General features: G+C 55.7%; 1 protein-coding gene across 3 annotated transcripts in view; it reads right to left on the bottom strand.

Moving 5' to 3' along the window:
- EPHB2 (EPH receptor B2) overlaps positions 1–27535 on the bottom strand; it is a gene marked incomplete at both ends in the record, with an annotated part of 175173 nt that overhangs the window by 97533 nt on the left and 50105 nt on the right. For all 3 annotated transcript variants that reach the window (XM_080691939.1, XM_080691940.1, XM_080691941.1), the window contains 2 exons: positions 16719–17403; positions 21201–21265. In XM_080691939.1, the coding sequence (XP_080548065.1) occupies positions 16719–17403; positions 21201–21265 (750 nt within the window). The remainder of the gene's footprint in view (positions 1–16718; positions 17404–21200; positions 21266–27535) is intronic.

Here is a 27535-nt window from a genome sequence, read left to right as displayed (position 1 = left end):
ATGTGATAGTGGGCATACCAAACAGACCCAGTACATGCTGGGCCTGAGTGTAAACAGCACTTCCATGCAGTGATGGGCTATGAACCTGGAACAATCCTCCCGCTTCTTGGGCCTGTTTCCTCACCTGTACAATGGAGTGGTGACTTGGGCTCCCTGGTGAAGATGGCCTAGGGTGTGGGAGGTGCTCAGCTCTGCTTGAGAAATGTTGTTTCTTTAATGGCACTGTGGTCTCCTGAGCACTGACCTCCACCGTGGTGACTCTTCAAAGACCCCAACCTTCAAAGGCTGCCAGCTTGGCCAGGCCCTGCAGTGGCCATGGCTGTGCAGCCCCCAGGGCCTGGGGGCAGATGGGCCCTGCCCAGCCCTGGCAGCTCTGGCCTGTGCATGGCAGGGGAGGGGCGCCCCACACTGTGCTGCCTCTCAGGCCTCTTCAGGCGATTCCTGCTCATCGCCAGGCTCAGCTCAGATGGCCCTTCCTCCAGGAGCCCTCCAGGGTTCCCAGGATGTGTGGTCCGTCCCCCCTCCCAGTCTTACTGTGAGCTCTGTAGTCCTCACCTCCTGCACACATGCCAGCCTCCACACAGCAGGACCTTTTCCTCCCTCCACCCCCTTCTCTTCCTGTGAGCTCCCAGAAGCAAAGAATACATCAGGTGACTCGGAGCAGGGCCTGGCGCACTGTGGGGCCGAGTGGCCACATTCTACCTGGGCCGGCTCTCCCTGACGCCCCCAGTCAACTCCCTTGGGTGTCGTATGGCTCCTTAGTTTCCCCAAATGTAAATCAGTAGGGCAACTTTCTGGGATGTGGCTGGGGAAGGGCGAGGCCTGGCCTCAGACCCGTGGCCACGCAGAGGGCAGTTGATGGCAGACAGAGCTTCAGACATGACTCTCAATGTCAACCCCCTCCCTGTTCCCTGCCCGGTCCAGTGATACATGAAGCACTTTGGAAGTGAAGCTTCAAGACAATAGCCCACCCCTGCAACTAAATCAACCCAAGTCCCCTCCAGGGTGGAGATTTGGGGGCCCCTGACCCACTGTGGAAGCCCCAAGCCTGGCTGCCAGCTCTTCTCTCCAAGCCTCAACTGGGGAACCAGATAAGCCCAGAGGGCCGTCACTTCCCCCAAGCACCCCTTATGGGCAGGGGTGGCCCATGCCCTGCAGGCCAGCCTGCCTCCCCCACTCCCTAGCTGGATTCGGCAGCGCTGAGCGGCCCCCTCCTCCACTCTTCTTCAGGGAAGGGCATTCACCAGCATCTCTTCTGGTCCCATCTGCAGAGCGCCCCACCCCCGGCAGCTAATCCCCACAAAGCCCCCGAGCAGGGCCCAGCATGACAAGCAGGCCGTGGCTGGCAGCTCTGCTGAGCGTGCTCAGAGGGGCCGAGGCGGGATTCAGCGTGCTGTCACTCTCTTGGTCCGCGCCTCTAATTGGATTCCCAACACGCAGAGGTCAGCAGAAACGCTGGAGAGACCGGAATCAAAGGGAAGGGGCGTCTGGGAGATAAAGAGAGGCATTCTTCCCGGGCCACAAAGACTGCAGCATGAGGGGGTGGAGGGGACCCCGTGAGGGCTGCCCATCTGGAGGGGGAGGGGAAGGAGAGGGCCCAGCGCTGGCAGAGCTGGGGAGCTGGTTCTTTGATGGTGCCACCCCACCTACCTCTGCGCCTCACACCTGGAGCCATCCTGGCTGGGGGCTGGGCATCCCAAGGCCTGGCCTCTCACTCCTGCTGCTCTGGGCAGTGATTTTGGAATGTGGGGCCCTGGGAAGACTCAGGGCAGCCAGTTGGGGTTCTCATCCTAGTGTGCCACCTGCTCCGTGAAGTTCAGCAGGCCCTACAGCTTCCTGGCCTCAGTTTGCTCCTCTGTGGAATGGGGACAATGCCGCCCACCAGATAGGTGGTGGCCAGGATAAATGAAGGGCCGTCGGCAGAATTCTTGGAGCAGAGGGCCCTCCGCTCTTCCCAAAGCTCCTCAGCTGGCCTGTCACGCAGGCACCGGCCTCTGTCCTCAGAAGGCAAAAGTACTTCCTGAACCTCACAGTGGGACACAGCACGGACAAGAGGTGAAGACCATCCCCTGCCTGGTTGGGGGCGTCACCCTCATGAATCTACCTCCACACTGTTCCTGGGGCAGAGGAAGAACCTGAGGCCACAACGTCCAGGGCCACATGGCTAGACCAGAGCAGGGGCCGGACAGGGAGCCCAGCCCTGGCCAAGCCCCCACTGCACCCCGCGGGGCCCCTGGCGCTTTCCTGTGCATGACAAGCAGCTTCTGTGTCTGCGCACAAGCCGCGGGGTGGGAGGCGGACCGGTCCGGAGCTGCGCTGTGAGCAGACCCTATTTGCTTTAAGAACGTTGGGATCTGCTGACTTTGGTTCATGAAAGAGACAAGAAGAGGACCTCAAAGGGAATTTCTAAGAGATAGAAAATCAATGGCCCTGACATCCTGGCCCCTAGAAAGTCACACACACACACACACACACACACACACACACACACACACACACACATTGATACAGTGCGTGTGCGCACATACTCACAAATACCCAATTTCAAATGCGTGTCCATCTGGCTGGATACAGTGTACACACTGTATCCCACAGGGATACACAAAGTCCAGCCGCTCTCCTTGCAGGGGTGGGGGGTGTACACTCATGCAAACGCATGCCCACGTGACCCAGTGAGTATGCTCACACAGCAGAAGCATACACACAAGGACATACACACTTGTTGGGTGCAGCACACACGCTCCTGTCCATGCATTTTCTGGCTGATTGAGCACACACACACACGAGTGTGCTCCTCCCTGCACACAGGCCAGGCAGACAAGAGCACAAATACAGGGGCAGCTGGAGCTCAGAGCGGGCTCATGGCGATCTGCTCAGGCCGGCATGTGTGCACAGCCCACCCTGAAATGTACATACATGCTCACAGGTCCAGAGATGCTCCAGTATGCAGATGCTGTGTTAGCGGACATGTGTGCACGCACACAAGCGCTCCCAGCAGGCCCACCCACACGCATGCGTAAGAGGGATGCTCCGTGCTGACCCAGCACAGGCGTGCACACCGTCTCCAGGGAGATCCCACAGACAGACAGCTCTGACGGCAGGGTGTGGGGGAGGGCAGCCCAGGGCCAGGTTGCCAGGGATACAGATGGGGGGCTCCCAAAGCTCCCCAGCCTGCTCAGGCAGCGCAAAAAGGCCAGCGACCACTCTCGGGTCTTTAACGTGTTGGTCATCAGATGGCTTTACAGGAGGCACTGGGAACTTGAGTCTGGTTTCTTAGAAGGAGCCAGTGTAACCCTAACAGGTACCAGGTGAGGTCTGCAAAGCCCCCAGGGAAGAATCTTGTCTTTTTTTTTTTTTTTTTGGTGGTGGTACTGGGGTTCCTGGAAGCCCTTCTACCTCCGGGCTACACTCCCAGACCTATTTTATATTTTGGAAACAGGGTCTCTTAAAGCCAGCGCGGCTGGCTTCGAACCTGCGCGATCCTCCTGCCTCTGCCTCCCAAGCGCAGGGATTACAAGCGTGCGCCACCACGCCCGGCAAATCTTTTCTTTTTGTGGCTGACATGGGGCCCGGTACGTGCTGGTAACATGGGTCAGAGACTCCTCTGCGTGGCCCCTGAGCCTTCTCCAGGCTACTCGCGCTCCACCAAACAGCCTGTGTTCAGTAACAGCCACTTACGTGCTGTGTGGCCTGGGGTAAGTCACTTGCTCTCTCTGAGCTCAGTCTCCTCCTTTACAAAGGGGATGGTAACAGCCCCGAGCGTTTAGACAGCCTATGATGAGCTATGACGAGCGGAGCTGACGATTACGGGCCACGCCCACGCCAGCCTTCCTGCCAGGCCTCACACTTAGCCCTGCAGCACTGCATTTACTGCTGTATCCAACTTGCGGGTGAGCTCAAGGCTTTGGAAGGCGGGTCACCTGCCCAGGGGTACACGGCTGGTAAACACCGAAGCCAGCATTTAAACCCAGGAAGGGAACTCTCGCCTACTTTGCTAAATCTTCCTGCTCCCAGGAGTCGAGTATGGCGGTGGTTTGAAATCATGATCCTTGGATGGTCACAGCTGCCCTGGTAGCCTCTTAAAGGGCCATGAGGACCAGGTAGGAGGGAGTCAGAGGCCGTTAGTGCTCCCCGAGAGTCATCCTACAAATGGTGACACTGAGGTCCTGGGGAGGGGCCAGGTCTCCAGGCAAGGGGTGGCGAGCCCAGATTTGAACTCAGGCTCTCTGACTGTGAGCTGTTTCTGGGCTGCTCAATAAAAGTAATAAAAAAAAAATAAAAGCTGGTTAAAACAATGTCATTCCAGGAGCACATATTAGGCTCCTGCTGTGTGCCCATCCATCATCACGTGCCCCACTCTCCCTGGGCTGGTGCCCATCCTGGGAACACTCTTTACTGGAGCATGGACCCCAGCCACATCCTTTTTCCTGTCTTCTGACATCCCTTAACACCTCCGAGCCCTTTTCAAACCTTCAGAAGTTGGAACTACGGATCCCATTTAACAACAGGGAAACTGAGGCTCAGCTGAAGGCCCCACCCAAGTAAGTTTCCTCGGTGGGAAGTGGAGGAGCACGGGTCGCCCCCGTCCCGCAGCTCTGTGTGTACATAGACTCAGTGGGCTTCCCCCAGCTCCTGTTGAGACAAAAGGGTCCCGTCTAGGGCCCTGCCGCGGGGACCTGACGTGGGAAGCAGGGGCTGAAATCACACTTCTCGGTGTTAAAGATGAGGGGATGGAAGGTGCATTCTGAGGCCTCCGGGTCTAAGAAGGTTTTCCCATTTTATGGGAAGGTTATGGTTGGAACCTGGAATGCTCCCCACAAAAGCCCATGAATGCATGGTCCCCCATGCAGAGTTTAGAGGTGGGGTATGGCTGGAGGAGGTGGGTCACTGGCGTAGCCTTGAGGACTGTATCTGTTCCTGGCTCCCCCCACCTCTCCTTTTAGCCCCCATGAGCTTAGAGCAGTCCTCCGCCCTGCACATCCCCTGCCTCCATGGTTTCTTGTCTTGGAGCCGGTTGACCACGATTGAACCTTCCTCCTCTTAGCTGTGCATGCCAGGTATTTTGGTCACAGCAACAACAAAGCTGACGGATGCACAGAATAAGCATCCTCACTCTCACCTAGAAACATCTGTCCCAACCACAGACCCAGGCTGCTGGGCACCCGGGCCAGGCCCATCCTCAGGAGCTCTCCAGAGGCGGCAGGAAGGACCCCAGCCTCTCCAAGGGCCCTCATTAGCGGGTCGCCTGAGGCTGGCAGGGTCTGGGTGGGCAGGACTCTGTAACCCGTATATACTGAGCATCCTTTACAAGCTAAGCACCACCCTAGAACCTGGAAGTGCAGCAGGGAGTGAAACAGACCCAACCGCCTGCCTTGGTGGAGCCTGGGTACCCGCGGGGGAGACGGGCCTCAGAGGAACAAACTAGAAAACGCAGTCTGTCAGTTGGCGGGAGGATGATAGTGAGGAATCGAGCCGGGAAGAAAAACAGGATGCCCCCTGCATGAAAATGGGGTCTGGGGAATCTTGAAGGAAACTTGACACTGGGCAGAGACTTGAAGAAAGCAAGGAGCAAAGCCCGTGGGTCCAGGCAGGAGAAAGAGCCGGGGGAGCACCATGTGGGCATAGGAGGCGGGAAGAGAGGCCAGGGGCCGGGCTTCAGGGGGCACTTTTAGGACCTGGCTTTGGCTCTGGGTGATGGTGACCCTTGGGGTGTGGGGGGTGTCTTGAGCTGACCAAGTGTTCTGGGGATCCCTTGGCGTGGTGGAGGACGGACTGCAGGGTAGGTGGGGGCAAGGCAGAGGCGTCCTGCAGGTGGGTCGGGGGCACCGGGCTTCAGAGGAGAGGTCTGGGATGGTGACGAGCCCAGAGGCCTTTGTCACCATGGGACTGGACAGAGCCACCCAAGGAGCAGAATGAGGTGGACTCAGCACTGCCCTTCCAGTGCAGAGGTGGGGACATGAGCCGGAACAGGACACGAAGCACCCAGAGAGGCCCCAGAGAGTAGCCCCAGAGAGGTACGGTCCCTCTGTCACCTGCCTCTGGCGGGCCAGCCCCCCCCCCCCACTGACCACATGCTCCGTCAGCGGTGGCCTGGATCATGGGCCTATTTAATGGAACTTGACAGCAAGAGATTTGGGGGGAGATCAGGAATAGGGAATGGGGGAGAATTAAACCCACCCAGGGAACCTTCCCAGCAGCAAGCCTTGGGTACTTGCTGAACCTGAAGAATGGGGGGGACACCCCTAAAATTACTCCCAGGGTTGTTGAGAATCAAGTGAGGTAACAGTTGTGAATAAAAAAACCCAGCAATGGAACACTACAACATCCCAGTGGGGCAGTGCGGGGGCTCGTTCCCGCTCCAGTACGTGCTAGCTGGCCTGCCTGTCCCTGTGCCCGCTTCCTCTTCTGTGACAGTCGTACCACCCTCCGAGGATGGAAGGAGTCAGCAAGGTGTTGCCTGCAGCCCTGGGCTGAGGCCTGGTGCACAGAAGGCCCTTGCAGGCACACACGTGCTTCTTCCCAGCCCCTTATTATTATTACTTTTTTGTGTGTGGTACTGGGAGTGGAACCCAGAGGCTTTCTACCTCCGGGCTATACTCCCAGACCTATTTTTATATTTTTATTTGGAAACAGGGTCTCACTAAGTTGCCGAGAGCCTCACTAAGTTGCCGAGAGCCTCACTAAGTAGCTGAGGCTGGCTTCGAACCCGTGCGATCCTCCTGTCTCAGCCTCCCAAGCGCGGGGATTACAAGCGTGCGCCACCACGCCCGGCTCCCAGCCCCTTATTTTGGTCACTTACAGTAAGAATCAGATACAGAGGGCTGGGAGCAGGACCAGAGTCTAGTGCCTGGTTCCTGGAGAAGCCATTTTGTTTAATGTCTTTGGGTTTTCCTAACCCGTGTGCGGTTGCCTTGGCCTCCCTTTCCTTTGGAGCAGGGCAGGAAGAGAGGATGAGAGATAAAACACACCATGTTGGGGTGTCGGGGTGCAGACAAAACAGGAACGGTTGCCTTTGTGGCCCTCTCTCTCCTGGGCCCGCTGGGTGGTTGGAAAGACATTTTACCATGACCTGAAAACTAATCCCTGTGGTTAAAATAGCAACATCATCCAACCCCGCTCCATGGGAAAAGACTGCAAGGCTGGAGAGCAGCAAGGTGACCTGGCCCCTGGCCTCTGGGCAGGCCCGCCCGGGTCATCAGGGGCCTGCCGTCCTGCCCACAGCCCTCCTGGAGGGACAGCCGCAGTAAGGAACTCTTCCGGAGGCCGGGCCACCTCTTCCTGCCCATGGGGTCTTTGGGGGAGCCCTGGGGTGGGGAGCTGCCTGGCTGCACATCTCAGAGCCCTGCGGAAAGCCCAGGCCTAGAAGGTGGGGCTCTGGGTTTGAGTCTCCACTCTGCCGACCCCGCTCGAAGGATTCAGTGTCCCCTGGGGATGTCCTGTCTGTCTCTGAAATGCTGATAATAATCTGGGTGCCATATCTCTCATGTGGGTGTCGTTCAGATCAAAGCATCTGCCCAATTCCCTTCTGGAACTAAGCATGGTTATACTATACACACTGTACATACGTAAGCCATTAGGATTACAAACGCATTTCTCCCCAAGCTATGGGAGAAGAGCAAAGCCGTCTGGCGTAGTGTGACTTCTCATCAGGACTGCAGCGGGCCTTGGCTCCAACTCGGGGCCTCTAGCTGGCACAGTGAAGGAACCTGGGGGGCCCCGCTGCTCCCCACAAAGCCTCAGTAGAGACCAGTTGGTTTCAGGGGGTTGTGAGTTTCAGCAATGAGGAATGGATAATATACGGTCCCCTCCTTCCCAGGGCAGAGTTTGGGATGGGGGAAGGGACTCTGGCAGGTCTCAGTTCAAACTTCCTATGGGCTGTGTGGCCGTGGTCAACTGTCTTTCCCTCTCTGGGCCTCGGTTCCTCCCGCAAGGTCAGAGTTGGTACCTGGAGGCTTGGGATGGGAAGATGGGGGACACAGCGGGGTGGAGGTCCTGAAGACAAAGGCCCTAGGGAGGGGGGTCCGGCAGGGTGGGTGCAGGCCAGAGCAGGCCAGTGGGACCCGAGCCAGCTGCTGCAGAGCAATGAAAATCTCTTAACCACACAGAATTGTTAACGGCTCCCAAATCCTGTTGTACCACAGGCTTAGAAAGGCTTAAACTGTTAAATGCATAAACTTCCTCAATAAACGGGCCCCTCTTGCCAGATCCCGAGGCCCAGCCAGATGAAAAGCCAGCGGCTGGAGGGAGGGGGGCTTCCCCAGCTGTTTATGGTCTCCCCGGAACATTCTGGAGGCCACGGGAACCAAACCTGTCCCGCTGGCGTGGTCAGGGTCGGGCCAGCCAGCGAGGGCCGAGCGAGGGCAGCAAGGGCTCCAGGCCGCTCCTACCCTTCCTCGCTGTGTGACCAGGATGGGCTGCTCAACTTCTCTGAACGTCAGCCTCCTTTTCTATGACACACTTACTCAGCCCCGTAGGGTTCGGGGACCTCACTAGTGCAGGAGAAAGCAGAAGCCGCAGGAGGGCTCGGGCCTGCCTCTGCCACCCCGAGAGGGGCGGCGCTGGCCCAGCTGGACTTCCTGACCTGATGGGGGTCCTGGGGGTGGGCAGGGCATGGTTACAGACTCCGACTTCCTACTGCATCCAGCTGGTCACTCTCTGCAGGTTCCTCGGGATGGGGGCGCCACAGCCAGGTGGGCAAGACATGGGCCTCTGGTGTACAGAAGGGCACACTCGGCATCTGTCAGTCTTTTCCGGGCTGATAAGTCGTCCCAGCAAGTTGGAGAAAGCCAGGTTCAAATTCTGGCTCTGCAACCTAGTGCTGTGTGGCGTTGGACAGCCTGCCGACCCCTCTCTAGACTTGGAACCAATTAGATCGACAGATGAATCTGTCAGATAACGGAGCGCAGTGCGTAGCGCGGTGTTGGGCACACGGTGTCCTCCCTCTCAGCTGTCCTGGGCCTCGCCAGGCCTCTTAGGTCTCCCTTCTGCCTCTGCCTCCCTTGGCCTTTGACTCCACTGGAACCAAGCCCTGGAAGCCCTTATTACCCTCTTTCCTGTGTCAAGAACACCTCTCCTCTGCTCCCTATTGCCTGGGCATCATGGAGAAAAAATATCAATATCATTTCCAACCACCTTCTTGCTGAACTAATTTCCTTCCTGCCTGAGGTTCCTCCAACTCCCCAAAGCCCTGAGCAAGGGCTCCTCCTCCAGGAAGCCTCCCCAGCTCTCTCCCCTGCCTGCCTGCTCCCGGCACCTTCACTGTTCAGGGGCCTGTACGTCAACATCTCTCAACTATGTGTCCTTGAGGGCAGGGGCCGCGACAGATCTTTCCGAGGACCCCACTGCCTGGACTAGGTCCTGGCACAGAGAAAGCCTTTGGTATGTGTTAGCTCGGGGTCCTCTACGAAGACCCCTTCAGTTAGAAGAAGTCATTCACAACTGCTGGACAGTGGGCCAGTAGATGGATGAGGAGGGGGAGAGGGGAGTGCGTGGGGCCTCTCCAACTTTTAAGAGCAAAGACCAGATTAGCTTGAGCTTGTTGGTTGGGACCCCCCTCCCCCAAGGCTGGGGCGGGTGGTGACAGCCCTCCCAGAGTCTGAGGGCCTGGAGGGGTGTCCCTCCCCCTCCTTAGCTCCGTGACTTCAGCTTGTACTGGAAGGAAAGCAGCAAAACTTTCTGGAGCGGGGGTGGGGTCCACGCCTCCCCTCCCACCAGCACTCAGACCCTCACGCCCTTTCCCGGCCAGCACAGCCGGCCAGCACAGCCGGCCAGCTGGAGGCCTCCCCCTCCTCACCCCTGCCCTCATGGCGCCCCACCTCCCCACACATTCCCCAGGCACATCTGGGCCACTGGTCCAGCCTCTGAGCGAAGGGCTGGGCTGAATGCAGGGTGGGAAGGCGGCCACTCTCAGGGTGGCCCAGGATCCCACTTTGAGAGGACCCCTGGCCCCGGCCCCTTTCCTCCCTTGGGTGGGGAAGCACAGGATTCTGGGAGCATAACAGAAAACAAAGCCACAGGCGTAATACGCCATGCTGGCGAGCGTGGAGGGAATCAGGCAGCTCAGAGGCCGCTGCCAGCAGGGCGACGCGGCCCAGCCTTTCCGCACTGCGACTTGGCAATGCGTGTCAAAAGCTCTGAAACAAGTACGTGCCCTCTGACCCCACAATTCCATGCTTGGAAATTTATCCTAAGGAAATACAAACGGCAGGGCCAAAAGACAGAGGAGCCATGATGTTCACCCAGCGTTTATATAAGATGGTAAAACACTGCAAGTAATTCGCATGCCCATTTATAGAGGCTTGGTAAATAAATTATGGTTCATTTACACTGTGGAATTCTAAGAGCCTCCCAAAATGTGATTGCAGTTCTAACATGATGTGGAAAGATGTCCATGAAATATTAAGTAAAAAAAAAAAATCCTCTGGGGCTGGCGCTGTAGCTCAGCAGTGGAGTGCTTCCCTCTTGTGTGTGAGGCCCTGGGTTCTATTCCCAGCACTGCAAAAATCAGGCAAACAAAAACACATGTACTTTTAGCAGGAGCTCATTTTTTTTTCTTTATTTTAAAATTATTTATTTATTTGTGTGTGTGTGGTACTGGGAATAGAACCCAGGAACATTTTATCACCAAGCTCTGTGCCCAGCCCTTTTTAATTTTTTTATTTTGGAACAAGAACTTGCTAAGTTTCTGAGAGTCTCATTAAGTTGCCGAGGCTGGCCTCAAACCTGCAATCCTCCTGTCTTAGCCTCCCAAGTACTGGACTTACAGGCATGTACCACCATGCAGGCTATTTTTACTTTTGAAACAGGTTCTTGCTAAGTTACTGTGTGCTGGCCTCCCCAGTCTGGGATCCCAAGCATGTGCCTCTGCGTCTGGCTCACTTTTTTCCTTTAAAAAAAAAATCACTATGTGCCGGGTGTGGTGGTGCACGCTTATAATCCCAGCATTCGGGAGGCTGAGACAGGAGGATCGCGGTTCGGGGACAGCCTCAGCTACTACTTAGTGAGGCCCCTTGCAACTCAGTGAGACCCTTTTTCAAAATAAAGAATAAAAATAGGGCTGGGGGTGTAGCTCAGAGGTAGAATGCTCCTAGGTTCCATCCCCAGTATTGCGTAAATAAATAAATAAATAAATATTAAATTAAATTAAAAAATAAAAAGTCACTACGTGTAAATACACGTAAACACGCCTGAAAGATTCCACACCAGCTTGTTAACCGTGGTTATCTCTGGGTGATGAGATTATGGTGGGTTTTAATTTTCTCCTTTTTGCTTATCAGCAATTTCTAAAGATTCTACAAATAACCCCTATTGCTTCTGTGATAGAGAAAAGTTACTCTTTTCTCAAAATAAAAAGATCATGGAAGAGGGGGGGGACCGCACAAACACAGACCCCACAGGGGCTCGCTCTTGTTTTTCTTACACTTCTCTCGGTATTTGACTCTGCGTGGCCGGTTTTGCAGACGGGAACGCTGAGGCTGAGAGAGGGAGGTCGCAGGGCGAGGGAGCGGGCGCTGGGGTCTGGAGCCTGGACTCTGAAGCCCAGGTCCAGGAGGAGCCAGGCCCGGGGAGAGGCCGGGCGTGAGGAGGGGAGGTTGCGGGAGCAGCCTGCAGCCGTACACTGGGAAGTCCTGGTTGCGCCACCTCCCCAGCTGGCCCGCAGCCCCTCTCCCCATCCAAGCTAAATATGAAAAATCCCGCTACGTCCCACGGCATCGCAGCCGTGGCGCTCACTGCGGAACTGCCCCCAGATCCTCTGCACACGCAGGGGGTACTGGGAGAGAGGAGGGAAGGCCCCCAAGGTAGCTAGGCTGGGGAGTCCCATGAGCAGGGGGAAGTAAGGGCTGAGGAGGGGAGGAGAGGCCAGGGGAAATAGGGATACAGGCACAGATAGCTTGGAGAAACGGAGGCAGGGGCATTTCTAACCATATGGATAATAATAGGGAGTCAAAGAAATAGACTGGTGGCCTTGGGTGGGAGCCCCCTGCCCTAGTGCACCTGCTGGCGGCGACCCCCAGGGGACTGTGATCCTGAAGGCTAAGGGTGAGGAGGAGGTGACAGAGGTCCTCTGAGGGAGTCCCAGGAGTCCTTGCCCAGTGGATATATGGCCAGCGCAGGTTCAGATGAGGCACTCGATAAATACAGAATGAATGAACGAACGAACGAATGAATGAATGAATGTGAAAGCCATCCTGTAGTGCCAACGGCCGCAGCACCAACCCTTCACCTGTCAGAGTACCCTGTACTGTCGCACCTCAGCACCTTGACTCAGTTCCCTCAAACTACCCTTCTTCCCTCCGTGACCCATCGAATTCTACTCAGTCTCCAAGGCCTAATCCAAATACTGCCACCATCTTGAAGCTTTCCAAGATACCCAGCCAAACAGGGATGCCTCCTCCTATGCACCTTCCAAGTGCGCTCACGGGCCTCGTGTCCGGCTCCTCATGACCGGCCTTGTGACGTGCATAGCCTTGCCTCAGAGTGTCTGGTCCCCAGCTCACCCAGGAGCCTCTAGAGGCCAAACACTGAATCTCTGGTTTCTCCAGGGTCCTCTGCTGGGTCCTCACCTGGCTCCTCCCTCCCTAGATCCTCCCTCCCTGGCTCCTCCTTCCCTGGGTCCTCCCACCTGGGTCCTCCCTCCCTGACTCCTCCCTCCCTGGCTTCTCCCTCCTTGGCTCCTCCCTTTCTGGGTCCTCCCAGGGCAGCCCCGCCAGCTCCAATGCCACCTCCCCCAAGAAGCTTTTCTCTTGGAGCGGGTCCCTTGTGGGTCGCTACAGTCACACAGACCCCCCTTCATTCAGCCAGTCTATGTATTTGTTGATGAACTTTTCTCCTACCTACATCTACCCTCATCCACCCACTCTAAGAACTCCAGGAAGGCAGCGAGCGTGTCCGTCTGTTGGTGTCTGTGTACCCCAGCATGCGCCTGGTATGTAGATACCCAACACACATTTCCTAGAGGGCTGAGGTACACAGTGGGTACTCAATACATGCGTGTCAAACAGACATCCCGCTCTGCCTTGCACACAGTAGGCACTGGAGAAGGAGGGTCAGCCTGAACCAGTTTAATCCCTAGCTCTGTAAACTACCCGCTGCCAGGGGAGCCGTCATTCCTGCTCCTCTCCCACTCCTGAAGGCAGCCACTCCCCATCACACACCCACCAAAGAGGACTATTCTCTAATTTATATTAATAGAGTAATGCGATTTCCCTGTTGGATTATGTTTGGGTATTAAATGCATCTTTCTGGAGCGCACTGTCGGGAGGTTCTGCCAACGTCCTCTCCCCCAGGGGAGGATGTTCCCTGGGGTGAGGCCGGCCGGGCTCCTGGCCATCCCTTGGCCTGGCGTCCAGCTTGGTCTGGCCAAGATGCGTCATCTCACTGTGCCTTGGAGCTAACGGTCCTGTTACAGAGCCCTTGTATAAAATTCTGATTTTTTTGCCCAGGTCTTACTGAACCAGGGAGGAGGGTTGAACCAGACCCAGAAGCCTGCCTTCCCACCATCTTCCCAGCTGGGTCTGCCCCACAGTAAAGGAGGAGAGTCCCTGAGCCAGGAGACGAGGAAGCGCCGGGCAGCCGCTCAGTCCTCCACACTCCTGGGCACAGCCTGTGACCGTGTCCGTGGGACTTGGGCCGCAGCAGCCCCACAGTCTGGGCAGCTGACCGCAGGCCACAGTCTAGGCTCTCGCACCCTGTGTCCCCATGCACACCCAGCAGCTGGGCGGGCTGGGTCAGGCTGGGTCTGGGGAGAGAAGGGTGGATGTGAGCCAGGGCAGGGTAAGCCCTGCCCACATCATCCCTCAGCCTTGCTTCTTACCAGGACAGGCTTTGACCCCGAGAACCTGCCACCTCTAAGAGGCACCAGGGCCCCACCTCCCGGGCTTCACAGCCTGGGTGATTCCCTCCCATGGGGTATGGGCTGCATTTGATAAAATGTTTCAAATAAAGAGAACATGGCAGAAATGATGGGCTCAGGCTATAGGAAAATGAGATCAGGTTATAGAAGAATGGTGGCCTCTGTCTTGGGTCCTGTCACTGCACACGTGGAGACCCGCGAGGCAGCTGGAGTCAGACCCTAACCCGGTCGGGCGTGCAGATGAAACCGCAGCCCCGCTTGGCAGCCAGGGCAGTCTCAGGAGAGACTCGGAGCCAGAGGCATCATCCAGGCCACACTTGGATTCCTGGCTAATAGAAACTATGAGACAATAAACATTTGTTGTTTTTAACTAAATCTTCAGATAATTTGTTAAGCAGCAACAGAACAAACATACTTCTCATGTGAGAACCTCTGCAACAGGTCTTTTTACATCCCTCCTCAAGCCTTGGCCGTGGCAGTCCCAAACCAGCCACCCTCAAGTGCCACGCTGATTCAGGTCCCCAGCCATCCTCTAAAAGTCCTGGGCCACCTACCCATGTCCCTCTCCCAAGATTCAGCTCCAATATCACCTCCACTGAGAGGACTGTCATTCTCTGCACCCACTTGGGTCTTAACGCCTCAACCTTTGTTCACTTAGAGATCTGTGTTCCCCAGGAACAGGGAGCAGGGCCTCTGCATTACTCAATCCTCAGAACAAAGTCTGACCACACAGAAGGTTTGGTGAAGGCTTGGCGAATGAATGAACAATCAACAATGAGCGACCCGTTTCTGGTTGGCACATTCTTCATCCCCCGCCCTGTCTCACCAGTGTCATCTCCCAAGGAGGGTTCTTTTCAAGCATATAAAACCAAATTTGTTTGTAGCTCAGTGGTAGAGCACTTGCCTACCATGCATAAGGCCCTGGGTTCAATTCCCAGCACCACAACAAATAAAACCAGCTTTTCAGCCGGGCGTGGTGGCGCACTCCTGTAATCCCCGCGCTTGGGAGGCTGAGACAGGAGGATCGCACGGGTTCGAAGCCAACCTCAGCTACTTAGTGAGGCTTTCAGCAACTTAGTGAGGCCCTGTTTCCAAATAAAATATAAAAAAGGTTTGGGAGTATAGGCCGGAGGTAGAAAGCCTCTGGGTTCCACCCCCAGTACCACCAAAAAAAAAAACCCAAACAACAACAACAACAAAAAACCCCAGCTTTTCTCCCAACTTCCCCATTTCTCTTCCAGAACCTCCTTGCAGGCCGGAATTCCCTACTACCTTTGAGTCTCTCCCTCCCCCCTTTCAGCCTTGTCTTTACATCCAGTGCCTTTCATTAGCCCAGTGTCTCCTGGCCACACCCCTCCCTCCCCCCAGTGCCCAGATGTCCCAGTCACATCTCTGTAGGCTGCTGCCATCGCCTCCCCACGGGACACAGCCTCCTGCCTTTGACACCTGCTTTCACTCTTCCAGGAGATGCCACCTGATTTGTCTCAGGGCTGGAGGGAGGAGCCACAGAGATGTGGCTATGACGAGGCTCTCCAGGTCCCCTGGAATACGGTCTAAACTCTTAGCCTGGCATTTGGGGCACCCCAGGATCCGGCCCCAACCTCATGCCAACAGGGAATGCAAGAGGAAGCAGACTTCAAGTCCTCACCATACAACTATCACCCTCGCTGTGAGCGCTGCTGAGCACCGACTTGGGCTGGGCTTTGTATACATCTTCTCATTTAGTCAACATCTACTAAACACTTCTTGTGTGCCAGAAACCATTATGAGTGCGCTTTAAATGTCTTAAGTTCTCGACTCATTATACCACCCTATGAGAGAGCGTTTTGCTCTTGGCCAAGGTCGCGCAGCTAAGGACTTGCAGGGCTGCGTGGAGAAGCCACCCCTTCCCACCCTCACAGCCTCCTTATTGCCACGTGGAGCCTCTTAGAAACTTATGTTTGCAAACCACCTTCAGGTTCCTTTGCGATACTCAGTTACCACCTGCGCTACTATTTCCTTAATGTTTTTTCTTAAATGAACGAGGTGGTTAAGAGGGTGGGCTTTGGAGCCATACTTTGGGGGTGAAAATCCCAGACCTCCTACTACTCTCTAGGTGACCTGAGTCTCAGTTTTGTCATATAAAATAGTGCTTAACCTCAAGGGTCCTTGTGAGGACCGGGTCACACCAGGCACGTGCTCAGCACATGGCAAAGGGGATCTTCCTGAGGCCAGGCTCATGTTTGGAGTACTCCTCCCATCTTGGGAATTGGAAGTGACCATGTGGCTTGCTCTGGCCTAGGGAACGAGCATAGAGGTGAGGCGTGGGCCATTCTAGGTAGAAGTGTTACAGCCAGGGTACATACAATCTGTCACACTCTCCTTCCTCCTTTCCTAAGGATGGCCACACTCCAAACAGCTCCTCTATCATCTTGGCCCCCGGAAGGAGGAGTCTCAAGCTGAACCACGATAGACATGTAGCTCTGGGTAGGAAATAAACTTGTACTGTTTTGTTACTTCAGCTTAGCCTGGCCTATACTGACTGATCAAGTAAAAACTCAGTAAGTACCTCATTACCATCTAAAGGTTATTTATTTTGACATTCATTTTCTTAAAAAGGAAATCATATCCCTTTTGTAAGTGAAGAGAAAAACACAGTTTTCTATCATAAATAATTATATATTAATTACAACAAAGCCTTTGTCCTCATACCAACCCAAGCCATCGGGGATACCTCTTGTCCTATGCACATGGCCCGTCATGCAGGGAATGGCCTTCCAGGGCTTCCGTTAGGAAGCTGAAGGCTGATGCAGTTTTGGGGACCCTGCCATAGAGAGCCCCAGCAGCCAGGCCCAAGCCACAGCCAGTACCGCCTCCATGCCCTTACCTCGGCAGATGGTGCCATTCTCCACGGCCTCGAAGCCCGCTTTGCACATGCAGCGTCCGATGGGCACCAGCCACTCGCCGTCACCATTACAGTACAGCTTGATGGGTACATCCACCTCCTCGGCATTGGCAATGCAGCTGCCCCGGGCGGCCACCAGCGACGTGCTCTCGGCCCCGGACAGCGTCTCCTGGAAGATGGCCCCATTCTGGATGACACGAGGGCACTTGCGGTAGAAGACCCGCACAGCAATGAGGGACATGCAGCCGCCGTAGTCCTGGAAGGCCAGATAGAAGCCATTGCGGGACACGGGCCCGAAGCTCCGCACCTCGGTGTTGATCTTCATGACCCGCCCGCCCAGGTCCACCTGGGAGAAGCTCTCGTCGGCCGCGATGGTGTCCACTTTCACCCACGGGTTCTCCATCCAGTTGGGGAAGGTCTTGGTGGCCGAGTCGAAGTCGGCCTCGTAGTAGTAGAGGTTGAAGGTCTCCTTGCAGGAGCCGGGCACGCTGGGGATGCTGCTGCAGTCGCGCACGGAGAACTTCATCTCCACGTGGATGCGGTGGGCGCCGCGGCGCCGGATGAACTTGGTCCGGAGCCAGTTGTTCTGGCTCGACTCGAAGACGTTGCACACCTGGTACGTGCGGATCGTGTTCATGTTCTCATCGTAGCCGCTCACCTCTTCCCACTGTGGGTGAAATGCCGGTCAGCCGGGGGAGGCGAGGGCTCCGGGCCAGAAACACCCAAGGTGGGAAGACAACACCCTGCCTTCGGGATCCTCCAGGGTGACCATGGAGACATCAGAGGATTCCCAGTCTGATGGGGGAGTGTAACTTTAATCCTGAGGAATTCCCCAGGCTCTAGGAGTGACACACCCATCTGATAGAAAGGCATGCACCCTGCTCTGGGTATTACCCTAGTGGACACGGGGAAGCTGCCCTTACTGTCAGGAGGCTCACTGATCTGATAAAGAAGATAGGATCGGGTGTGGTAGCACACACCTAAAATCCTAGTACTTGGGACTCTGAGACAGGAGGATTACAGGTTGGAAATTAGCTTCAGCAAGATAGTGAGGCTCTCAGAAACCTAGCAAGACTCTGCTCCAAAACAAAAAATAAAAATATAAAAATGTGTGCCCAGGGTTGTAGCTTAGGGGTAGAACGCCTGTAGGTTCAACACATAGTACCATCCCCTCCACACACACACACACACACACACACACACACACACACACACACACACACACAAAAAGACACGGACTCTAATCTCAGGGAGTTCCCATCTAAAAGGAAAATTGGAAGGGCCCTCCCTGCCCTTAGGAGCTTCTGAAGGAAGATGGCGGAGCAGAACTTCCCGTATGCACCCCCTGTCTAACTAGGGAGGTATAGTTCTTGCCTCTGGAGCTTCCCAGCCCAATGAAGTAAGACAGGCCTTATCCAATAGACCTCCTAGATGACAGGGAAGTCAGGGTGCTTCCCCACCCTCCTCCCTGGAGAGCAGCTCTGCTCCTGGGCTTTTAGTTACTAATAACTCAGAGAGCCATTGATCTCTACCTGAATAAAGCCCATCCACCCTCCCTCCCCAGGGAAGGTGTCCCCCTACCTCACTGGGTCGCATTCTGGGCCATCACAAACCTGGGTTGCAGAGCCTCAATGCTGCATGGAGCTGGGACAGGTGATGAACAGTTGAGAGGACATGGGGCCTGGGTTATCTCTGCAAAGACCCCTATGGCTGAGCCTTTGTTTGACTCTGTGACTTCTAAGAGCACCCTTTCTCCTTGTTGTTGTTGTTGTTGTTGGTGGTGTGCTGGGAATTAAACCCAGGGCCTCAAACATCCTCGGCAAGCTCTCTACCACTGAGCTATATCCCTGCCCTCAATACCCACCCTCCCTCCCTCCCTTCCTTCCTTTTTTTTTCTTCTTCCTTCTCCTTTTCTCTCTCTTATTCATTTTCATTCTCTCTCTCTTCCTCTCTCTCTCTCTTCCTCTCTCTCTCTCTCTTCCTCACTCTCTCTGGTACTGGAGATTGAACCCAGGGTTTTCTACCTCCAAGCTACACTCACAAGGCTATTTTCTTTTCTTTTGGAAACGGGACCTCACAAAGTGGCTGAGGCTGGCTTGGAACCTGCAATCCTCCTGTCTCAGCCTCCCAAGTACTGAGATTACAAGCATGTACCACCATGTCGGATTAAGCACTCTTTCTTTCTTTTTCTTTCTTTCTTTCTTTCTTTCTTTCTTTTCTTTTCTTTTCTTTTCTTTTCTTTTCTTTTCTTTTCTTTTTGTGCTCAGGGGCATTCTACCTCTGAGCTACACCCCCCAGCTCTAATTGTTATTCTTTATTTTGAAACAGAGTTTCACTAAGTTGCAGAAGGCATTGTAGCTGAGGCTGTGAACCTGCAATCCTCCTATCTCAGCCTCCCAAGTACTGGGATTACAAGGGTGCACCACCACGCCTGGCTTTCTTTAGGCACCCTTTCTTGACCTCTCTACAGCAGGCTGTCTCCTGGCTGCCTGTGTTTGTGTTCACCAACTCTCCCCTGGGCTTTCAAGGACCATCTCCTGGATGAATGCCCAGCATACTTGGCCTGGCATCCCCAGTGGGTCGAAGAGCTTGGCGAGGGCAGCCACCCATGTCCCTGTGGTGTTGGGCTGGCTTCACCTGGGGCCCTGGCAGAGTCCCCCTTTCTCTGCCACGATTCACTCACATGGTATGGTATCCTTACTGTACAGAAGAGAGAGTAGAGAGCAGGCGCACGAGGTCATGTGACCCGGGTCACACGGACCCGGGCCGCTTGCGTGCTGGGCTATGCTACCAGAACGTAGCTCTGCTAACTGGACGTGTGGCCTTGGCCAAGTCTCGCCCCCTCTGTTTCCCCAGGTGTCAAATGTGACTGCGGGGATGGCAGAGGATACATGCGTCACCCTCGGGTGTCTGTACTTTGTCCTTCTGCCGCTCAGATTCTCTGGGTCAAGTCTGTGCAGGGCGGGTGAAGGCTGCGGTCTGGGGAGTCAGGTGCTGGGGGGAGTGAGTGTGTGCGGGAAGGCCGAGCTGGGCCCGCTTCAGTGGTGACTCTGAAGCTCCCTACATTACATTTTTATAAAAAAAAATTTTTTTTTTGGTGGCACCATGTGACAAAGTCAGCCCCTTGTTACAACCGCTGCTCTTCTTCAGAACTTAATTAGAGCACTTAATTAGAGCACTCTGCCTTTCTCCCCTCTCTCTAATTAACATGCGGAGGCCCTGCAGCCCAAACACCCCAAATAATTGCGTCCGGGGGCCCTGCAGCCCAGCCTGGCCTCATTACTGGCAGGGTGGGGCCACGGGCCCAGCAGCCTTCGCAGATGGAAAATTGGTGACAAGAAAGAGCCACAGAAAGAGGCCTGACCCTGGGGCCTGCCTATTGAGAACGCAGGCCTGGGGGTGGGGGAGCTCCCTGGGGCCGCAGCTGAGTCCCCTTGGAGGAGCCGGGGTGGGGGAAGGGCAGGGGTGTGTTGCAGAGTCCAGAGTCCTCCCCAGAAACTGGGAGGGGGTGGCATTAGAAGTGATGGCGAGGACAGTGATGATGGTGATAATCACTGGAGTTTCTCTCGCTCTCTGTGGAGGGCCCACCTGTGCCAGGCTTTGTGCTAGGTGCTTTGCAGGAAAACCTCCCAGTGGCCTCTTGAGGAAGGCCTCTCCATCCCTGTTTCATAGGTGAGGAAATAAAAGTTCAGAGCTGGGTGGGCACTTGGGACAGCACCTCAGGAGTGTCCCGCGGTATCCCCACTATGCCAGTGTTGAGGAAGAGGAGGAATTACAAACCGGGCCTGGTCCTGCCCTTGGGAAGCGCACAGCCTCAACATGGGCGCAGATGACCCTGCCCGGGGATGTCTCCAGAGATGGAGATAGGGGCTTGTGTTACAGGGTCCCAGGGAGGGGGCAGAAAGGACTGGGTCACAGCCCAGTCGAGGGTGCAGCTCAGTGGTAGAGTGTGTGCTTAGCATGTACAAGGCCCTGGGTTTGATTCCCAGCCCCAAACAAAACCAGACAAACCTGAGCCCATTCATGGACTAACTGAAGGGCCCTGGGCAGGTGGCTACAGCTCTCTGAGAGTCAGTTTCCTTGTTGGTAAAAGGGAGAGAGGACTGCTCCCTGTTGTAGGGCTGGAGGTGAGGAGTATAACGGCATTTAGTACCATATCTGACACAAAATGTACACTAGGATGTGACAGTTTGCTTTCCTCGCTTGAAATGGGGGGGGGCCTCGAAAGTGCCTACTTCTTGGGCCTCACCCTGAGGATTCCTGGGATAAAGGCTGAAAGCATCCAGCCTGTTGTCATGGTAACGAGTGCTCCATCAATGGCAGGGGAATGGGAGGGTGGGACAGGAGAGGCTGGCTCTGGGCCCTGAAGTGGGGAAGGGGCTGGGGCATGAGGACACTCAAGTCCTATACGGCAGAATCCAAGGCACCCTGGGGACCAGGCGGGGCTTGGGACCACTGACTCACCCCTGATGGGGGATGCACCATCCAGCCCAGCTCAGCCGTCGCTGTAGTAGAGTCCATCAGCGTTTCTGTGGGGAGAGCAAAGAGTCATGGCCCCGCCCACCTCCCCAGTGCTGTCAATCACTCTGTCCTGACTCCAAGACCCCTGGCCTCCAGGTCTTTCCTTACAGAGCCCCACTCACTTCCATTCACCAGTCCTCTGACTAATTCTCCCCTCCAAGAGCCCGCCTTCGCCCACTGCCTAGCCAATCATATCATTTTATCTCTTTAGGTTCCGCCCTCCAGGTCCATCTCCAGCTCTCTTTCTATGGTTAGTCCCAGCCCCTGCCAATCATGTCCCACCAAGCTATGTACAGTTCTTTCACTTTTCTCTGATGGGAGAGGGTCCTAATCTGGGGTTCCCTGCATAGGTTCCAGAGGGTCCATCACCAAACCCTTGAACTTCTATGTCACATTCTGGGTATCTGTTAGCTTTTCAGCTTGCATTGAATTCTCAAAGACTGAAACATGAGCCCCAGAGGGATCTCTTCCACCCACCGAGTTGCGCCTGTTACTCCTCCTGGCCTCCCTGGCCCACATACCCTGGCAGGGCACACCCCCCCTTCTCCAGGAACTGGGAGTGCCCATTACATCCGTCCCCATCTCTGGGGCCCCTCCCAGTGTTCAAATCAAGTGCCAGCAGGGGCCAGTTGTCACATGTACCCTCCCCCTCGGGGGTTTATGAGACTCAGATCTGCTCCTGAACCCACAGCTGGAGAGAGGAAGTCACATAGCCTGGGGTGAAGCCAGGGCCCTAAAAGATCCCAGTTCACCCCATGTCTGGCTCCTGATCCCTCCCATTAGCCCTTCTCAGTTAAAGTGGCTTCAAAACACTCTGTGTATGTGTGTGTGGTTCTGGGGATGGTACCCAGGGCCTTGTGCGTGCTAGGCAGACCTTCAAATTCAATTTCTTGAACTGAATTGCAATGAACTGAATAAATTTAAATGGACCCTTTCAAGTATTCATTCAACAAATATATCTCACCAGGTCCTGTGCTGGGCACCCCAAGAGGGAAAACCGTGAAAGGCAAGATCCTACCATGGGGCAGTTCACAGTCTGGTAGTGAAGATGAGGTGTGAACACAATTAGCTGAGAGAGTGCATGGAGAGACCCAGGTCACAGTGGGACCTTCCACACCACCCAGCTCAGCGGACAGCAGATAGGTGTGCTTACTGCTCGGCGCCTGCCTGTGCCAGTGCAGGCATCACTAATCAATCCCCGCACACCAGTGTTCCAGGAAACAAATACTGACCATCAGAGGTCCTGGCTCTGGTCCAGTCCACCTCATTTTAGAGAGAGGGCAGCTGAAGTCCAGAGAGGGGAAGGGATTTCCTAAAGATCACACAGGAGCTGACAGCAGAGTGGGAAGCTCAGGTGTCCTGTTTCCTACCCTATACATTTTGAGGCACTTGAAGTAGTTTGATGGTCTGGGCTGGAGTCACTAGGGCCAGGAGATTGGGGCAGGGTACCCAGGGGCCAGGCTGCTGAGAAGGTCCAAAGGGAGGCAGAGGGTGTGAACTACAGCCAGGTGGTGTGGACGTGGGGATGGAGGGTGGGGAGGGGAGGAGACATTTGGCTAGAGGCGACCCCACTCAGACCTCCGAGCTGACAAAAGAGGGTGCAGAAGCACCCGAGGGTCTCCTGTGGCTTGTGTTTGTGGCCACTGTGTCCCTCTGCACTGGGGGCCGGTGTGGGGAGGGGTGGCGGTGGTGCTAGGGACGGTGGAGCCAGTGCCAAGGCCATCTTTTGATGGCAAATTGGAGGGAAGTTCTATTATGCATCTTTGGAGCTGAAAAAAGGGTTCCTTTTCACACTCGGAATGCTACAGATTTTTCTTCCTGGAGAGAACAAGGGCTGAACTTTTAACCTGTTTTCTCTCATCGGCCTCAGCTAGAGACGCGCCAAGCCGGGCTCTCTGCCTGGACCCGAAACAGCTGCTGGGGGCGGTGTGGAACAAGAGAGAGGAGACTCTGCCCAGGGACAGAAAGGGGTCGGGCGGGGGAGGCAAGCCCGCCAAGCAGGTGGCCCCACCCCTTGGCTGGATTCCTCCGCTGACCCAGAGGACATGCACTAGAAGTTTCCATGGCCCAGAGAAGGAGGGGCTGGGGAACGAGGTCCTCAAGGCTGAGATGGAAATTCGAGCCCAGGGAGAGGCAAATGGCGTGCCAAAAGACGCCCACTAAAAATTAGGGTTCATCTGGGCGTGGTGGCACACGCCTGTAATCCTAGTACTTGGAAGGCTGAAACAGGAAGACTGCAGGTTTGAGGCCAGCCTCGGTAATTTAGCGAGACTCGCAGCAACTTTAACAAATCTCTGTTTGAAAATAAAAAGGGCTGAAGGTATAGCTCAGATGTAGAAAATCCTTTGGTGCAATTCCTAGTATTTAAAAAAAATAAGGTTTAAACTTGGGCTCCCTAGAAGTCCAAGCCTGGGGTGGCATGGTCCCCTCTCCTCCCACAACACCTGGTTACACACATGCAGGGTGGGGAGTCAGCAGCAGAGATGCGCCCAGGACTGCAGGTAGATGCTGGCTGGTCCTCGGAGGGAAGTGAGTGGGGGAGTGGAGAGTTTGCAGATGCCCAGGAAGGAGGCAGGAGGGCGGCACCTCCCTGGGCTTCGCCTGCAGTCCTGGCTCTGAAAGTGTCAGCTCTTCTGGGCTGGGGCCAGAAAGCACACACGGCTGTTTTCCTCCCAATTTCCCCGGCGCCCTTTGCTTTTCAGGCCTGAGTCCTCCTCTCCCTCTGCACAAAGGCAGGTGAGCTGGGCAGGTGGCCTGGGGCTGGGAGGCCAGACGCACCTCAATTCCTGTACCAATTCTCAATTCTCTCTTACTTGCTTGCAACATTGGGCCTTCCTAAGCCTCAGTCTCCTCACCCGGAAAATGGCCAAATACCTCTAATGTGGATATGCAGGCTGAACGGGAGGCGCAGGATATGCACTCGGTGTGATGCACGAAGCAGGCCCTCAACGAGCAGCAGCTATTATTTTTAGATGACATATGGAGCTTTGGGGCCCACCCAGGGCCTGTGCACACGCCGCTTCCTGTGGGCTCATTAGGTGGCCCCTGAAAGGGAAGGCCGGCCCAAGAGGCTCTGGTTGGGTTGCCTGCCTCCCCCACCCCCAGGCCCACGTTTGCTAATATCTGACAAACATCAGCCTCTTGCTTGGCGGCCACAGCCTCTAAGGAGCCCTTCCCGGGCGTCCGGTGCTGCTTGCCTGGGATGCCCCGAGTCCCTCTTTGTTCTTCCCAAACCAAGCACGAGTCAAACCCTGTTCCTTGGCCAATCTGGAGTCAATCCTGCCTCAGGAGGCTCTGGGTTCAGGAAGCCCAGCACTATTTCAGTGCTTTCTTCTTCCTTCCCATAGCACCCCAGCCATCTCTGATGTAGTTTTGAAGATCTACCAAGGGAGAGAGCTCGTGTCCACAGAGACCCTCTTAGGAGCCAGAAACTCTCGCCAACATCCGCAGACAGTGTTAAGAGGTACTCGTTACTGTCCCACTTCACACATGGGAACACTGAGCTTGCAAAGGCTCAGAGGCTTGCCCAAGGTCACCCATCTGATCTACTCATGAGCTGCGCCCCAGGTACACAGGCCACATGCTCTTCTCTCATCCCTAGACCCCACACTGACCGTTCCTGCCGGCCCTCTCCTCTCCCACCTTCTTTGCCATAATGTACCTTATCCATGAAGTCCCAGCTCAGGCACCTCTCTGAGGAAGTCCTCCCGAGCCCACCCCACTTCAGCTGTGCAGCGGCCAGTGTTTTGAGAGGCCCCAGAACCTGCAGGTGTCCTGGGTGATAACTGTCCCTGGCCGCCCTCCTCTTCCAATAGTCTCTGTACCCCTGAAGGGCAGGTGCTGGGCCCCCAAGACCCAGTACTGGACCTGGCACAGGCTCCTCTGCCTTGCGGGCTTCGTCCTCTCATGGGGATGCCACGGCCTTGGCCCCAGCCACCTATGCCCTGTACTGTGATTTGGTTACTATTTTAGTCCAATTTTCTTTTCTTTTCATTTAAGTGCATTTTAAATAGAAAGAAGTCATCATTATTATAAATGGAAAACCAATATCACTTGCCCTAAAAAGAAGGAAATAAAAACAAAACCATGGGGCCATCACAATTACAGATGTTCACCTGCACAGGACCTCCTGTCATCTCCCTCCCCACGCTTTGGGGCCATGGGCTCCACTGAGCTGCCTCCGACGTGCTGGAAATGTCCCCATCCCCATCCCACTGTGACAGCAACAATCCCTCACACGGGGAAGCTGCTGTCACCGTACACAGATAATTAATCACCACGCGGAAGTGACAAAGACCACAACGGGGATGTGGGCGCACGGTGGTTACGGGAACTGGGCGTGGAAGGAGAGGAGGCGAGGGCCGAACCTGGGGATGGCCTCCGGAGGCAGTGACACGGAGCTAGCGGAGGCCTGAGGAGTTAGGAGCTGCTGATGCTGGGCGAGAAGGGCGGCTAGGCAGAGGGGGCCTCCGAGGCCTACGCAGGAGGGGATCCCTGCCCACATCCTCACCAGAATGCCGGTGCCACCACCCCGACCCCAGCCAGTCTTGGCGACATGTCCTGGTCCCAGGCCTTGGATGCTCCGAGGGCCCACCTTTAGAAAGCCCCAGTGGACGTGATGGGGAAGTGAGGCTCATAGCTTCCTAGCATCCAGGCAGCACTGGAGGCAAGCGGCCCCCTTCTCCAGAGAGGAAGCAGGGTGTGGCCATGGGAGCTGTCTTGGCCTGGCCTGCTCTGCCCGCACCACTCTCCTTCCTGCAGAGAGCAATCGGGAGGCCCTGATTGCGCGGGCTGGGGAGGCCCGCGGCCCCTCGGGCGACGTGTGAATGAGCAGTGTGCATTTCAGAAATATTTGAGCTAAGACACACTGAAGTCGTTAGCGTTAGCAGCGAGGTGGCTGCATGGGGGCTGCTCTCAGCTGGGGCCGGTGGTCGCCCCTGCTCTCCGATCTCGTCAGTCAGCTTGCTTGACTGCTTCTCGGGCTATATCCTCTAGGGCCACACTAGGCACTAAGAGACAAATGGGGTTGGGGGGGGAGAGCTGTCAGAGGTACCGCTGTGAGCCGAGCAGTGGCCGAGCCACCCTAAACGCCACTCCAGCCTCAAGACCACCTACAGGATACACAGTTATGAACCACATTGTACAGGTGAGGAAACTGAGGCCAGAGAGCGGAAGTGACCTGCACAGGGGCACGCAGGCAGGGCGGGGATATGGATCCGGCTGCCTATTTCTGAGTTACTTTTAAGGTGCCATGGCCATCGCCTTAAGAAAACAGGCAACATAAAAAAGAAAACAATCAGGGCCTGCAGGAGTGCATGCATGCGTGTGCGAGCTGGTGGTCAGTCGCCCCCTCTGTGTGGCCTGTGTGGGGGCCGGGGGGACCTGGGACTGACCATCCAGGCTCGGACCTTGACTGTGGACAAGCCAGTTCTCCTCTCAGGACCTCGGTTTCTGCCTCTGTCTAGTAAGCCGCCGTGAGAATGACAGCACCCAGTGGGTGGATGCTAATGACCTGCCGCCTCCCAGGCACCCAAGCCAGGCAAGGCTCACTGTGGGGAGCAGCCCGGGGCAGAGCGGATACAGCCGCCTGCACTTGGCCGCCGTGTTTCTAAAGCCCATGTCTGGTCAACCTTCTCTGATCTTAATACCTGCAGAGCCCCAATGCCTGCAGGATGAAGTCCTCATGCCTCCGCAAGGCACCCAAGGCTCCTGCCAACTTGGCCAGTGAATTCCCTTCCAGCCCCTCTCTTCCACCTCCCAAGGCTCCAGCCAACCTGAATTTCCTCCTGCTTATAGGAAGTATTATACTTCCTTGACCCTTCCAGAATGTTCTCCCTGGAATGCTTGGCCCTTTCTTTGTTGGCCCAACTAACTACTCTTCCAAAACTGGGCTCAGAGGTGCCTCCCTTCTTCCCATAGCCATCCTTGCCTTCTCCCGTATGGATGAGGCGAGTAGCAAAGCCGTGGTCCTTCAGTGAACATCTATTCCGCCCCATGCGTGCCGAGCCCCGGGAATGCAGCGGCCGACCAGAGCGCCCTTCCCCCTAGGAGCCCCAGACCAGTGCCCGATCCCTTCAAGGAGTGGGGGGGGGGATTTTGACAAGGGAATTAGGGAAGCATCTCAGGAGGTGGATCTGAGCTGGGAAGACGGGAGGGCACGGCACCGGGCACAGCAGAAACCCATGACCGGCCCTCAGTGGCAGCTCTGGCTAAGCATCCCGTGCGGTGGGAGCAAAACCCTTCACGAAGGCCTGCAACGCGGGGCTATGGGGTTCGCA

The sequence above is a fragment of the Muscardinus avellanarius genome (assembly GCF_963383645.1).
Source record: "Muscardinus avellanarius genome assembly, chromosome: 3".
Classification (NCBI taxonomy): Eukaryota; Metazoa; Chordata; class Mammalia; order Rodentia; family Gliridae; genus Muscardinus; species Muscardinus avellanarius.
The sequence above is the reverse complement of the archived record's forward strand: the minus strand, read 5'-3'. Positions and strand labels throughout refer to the sequence as shown.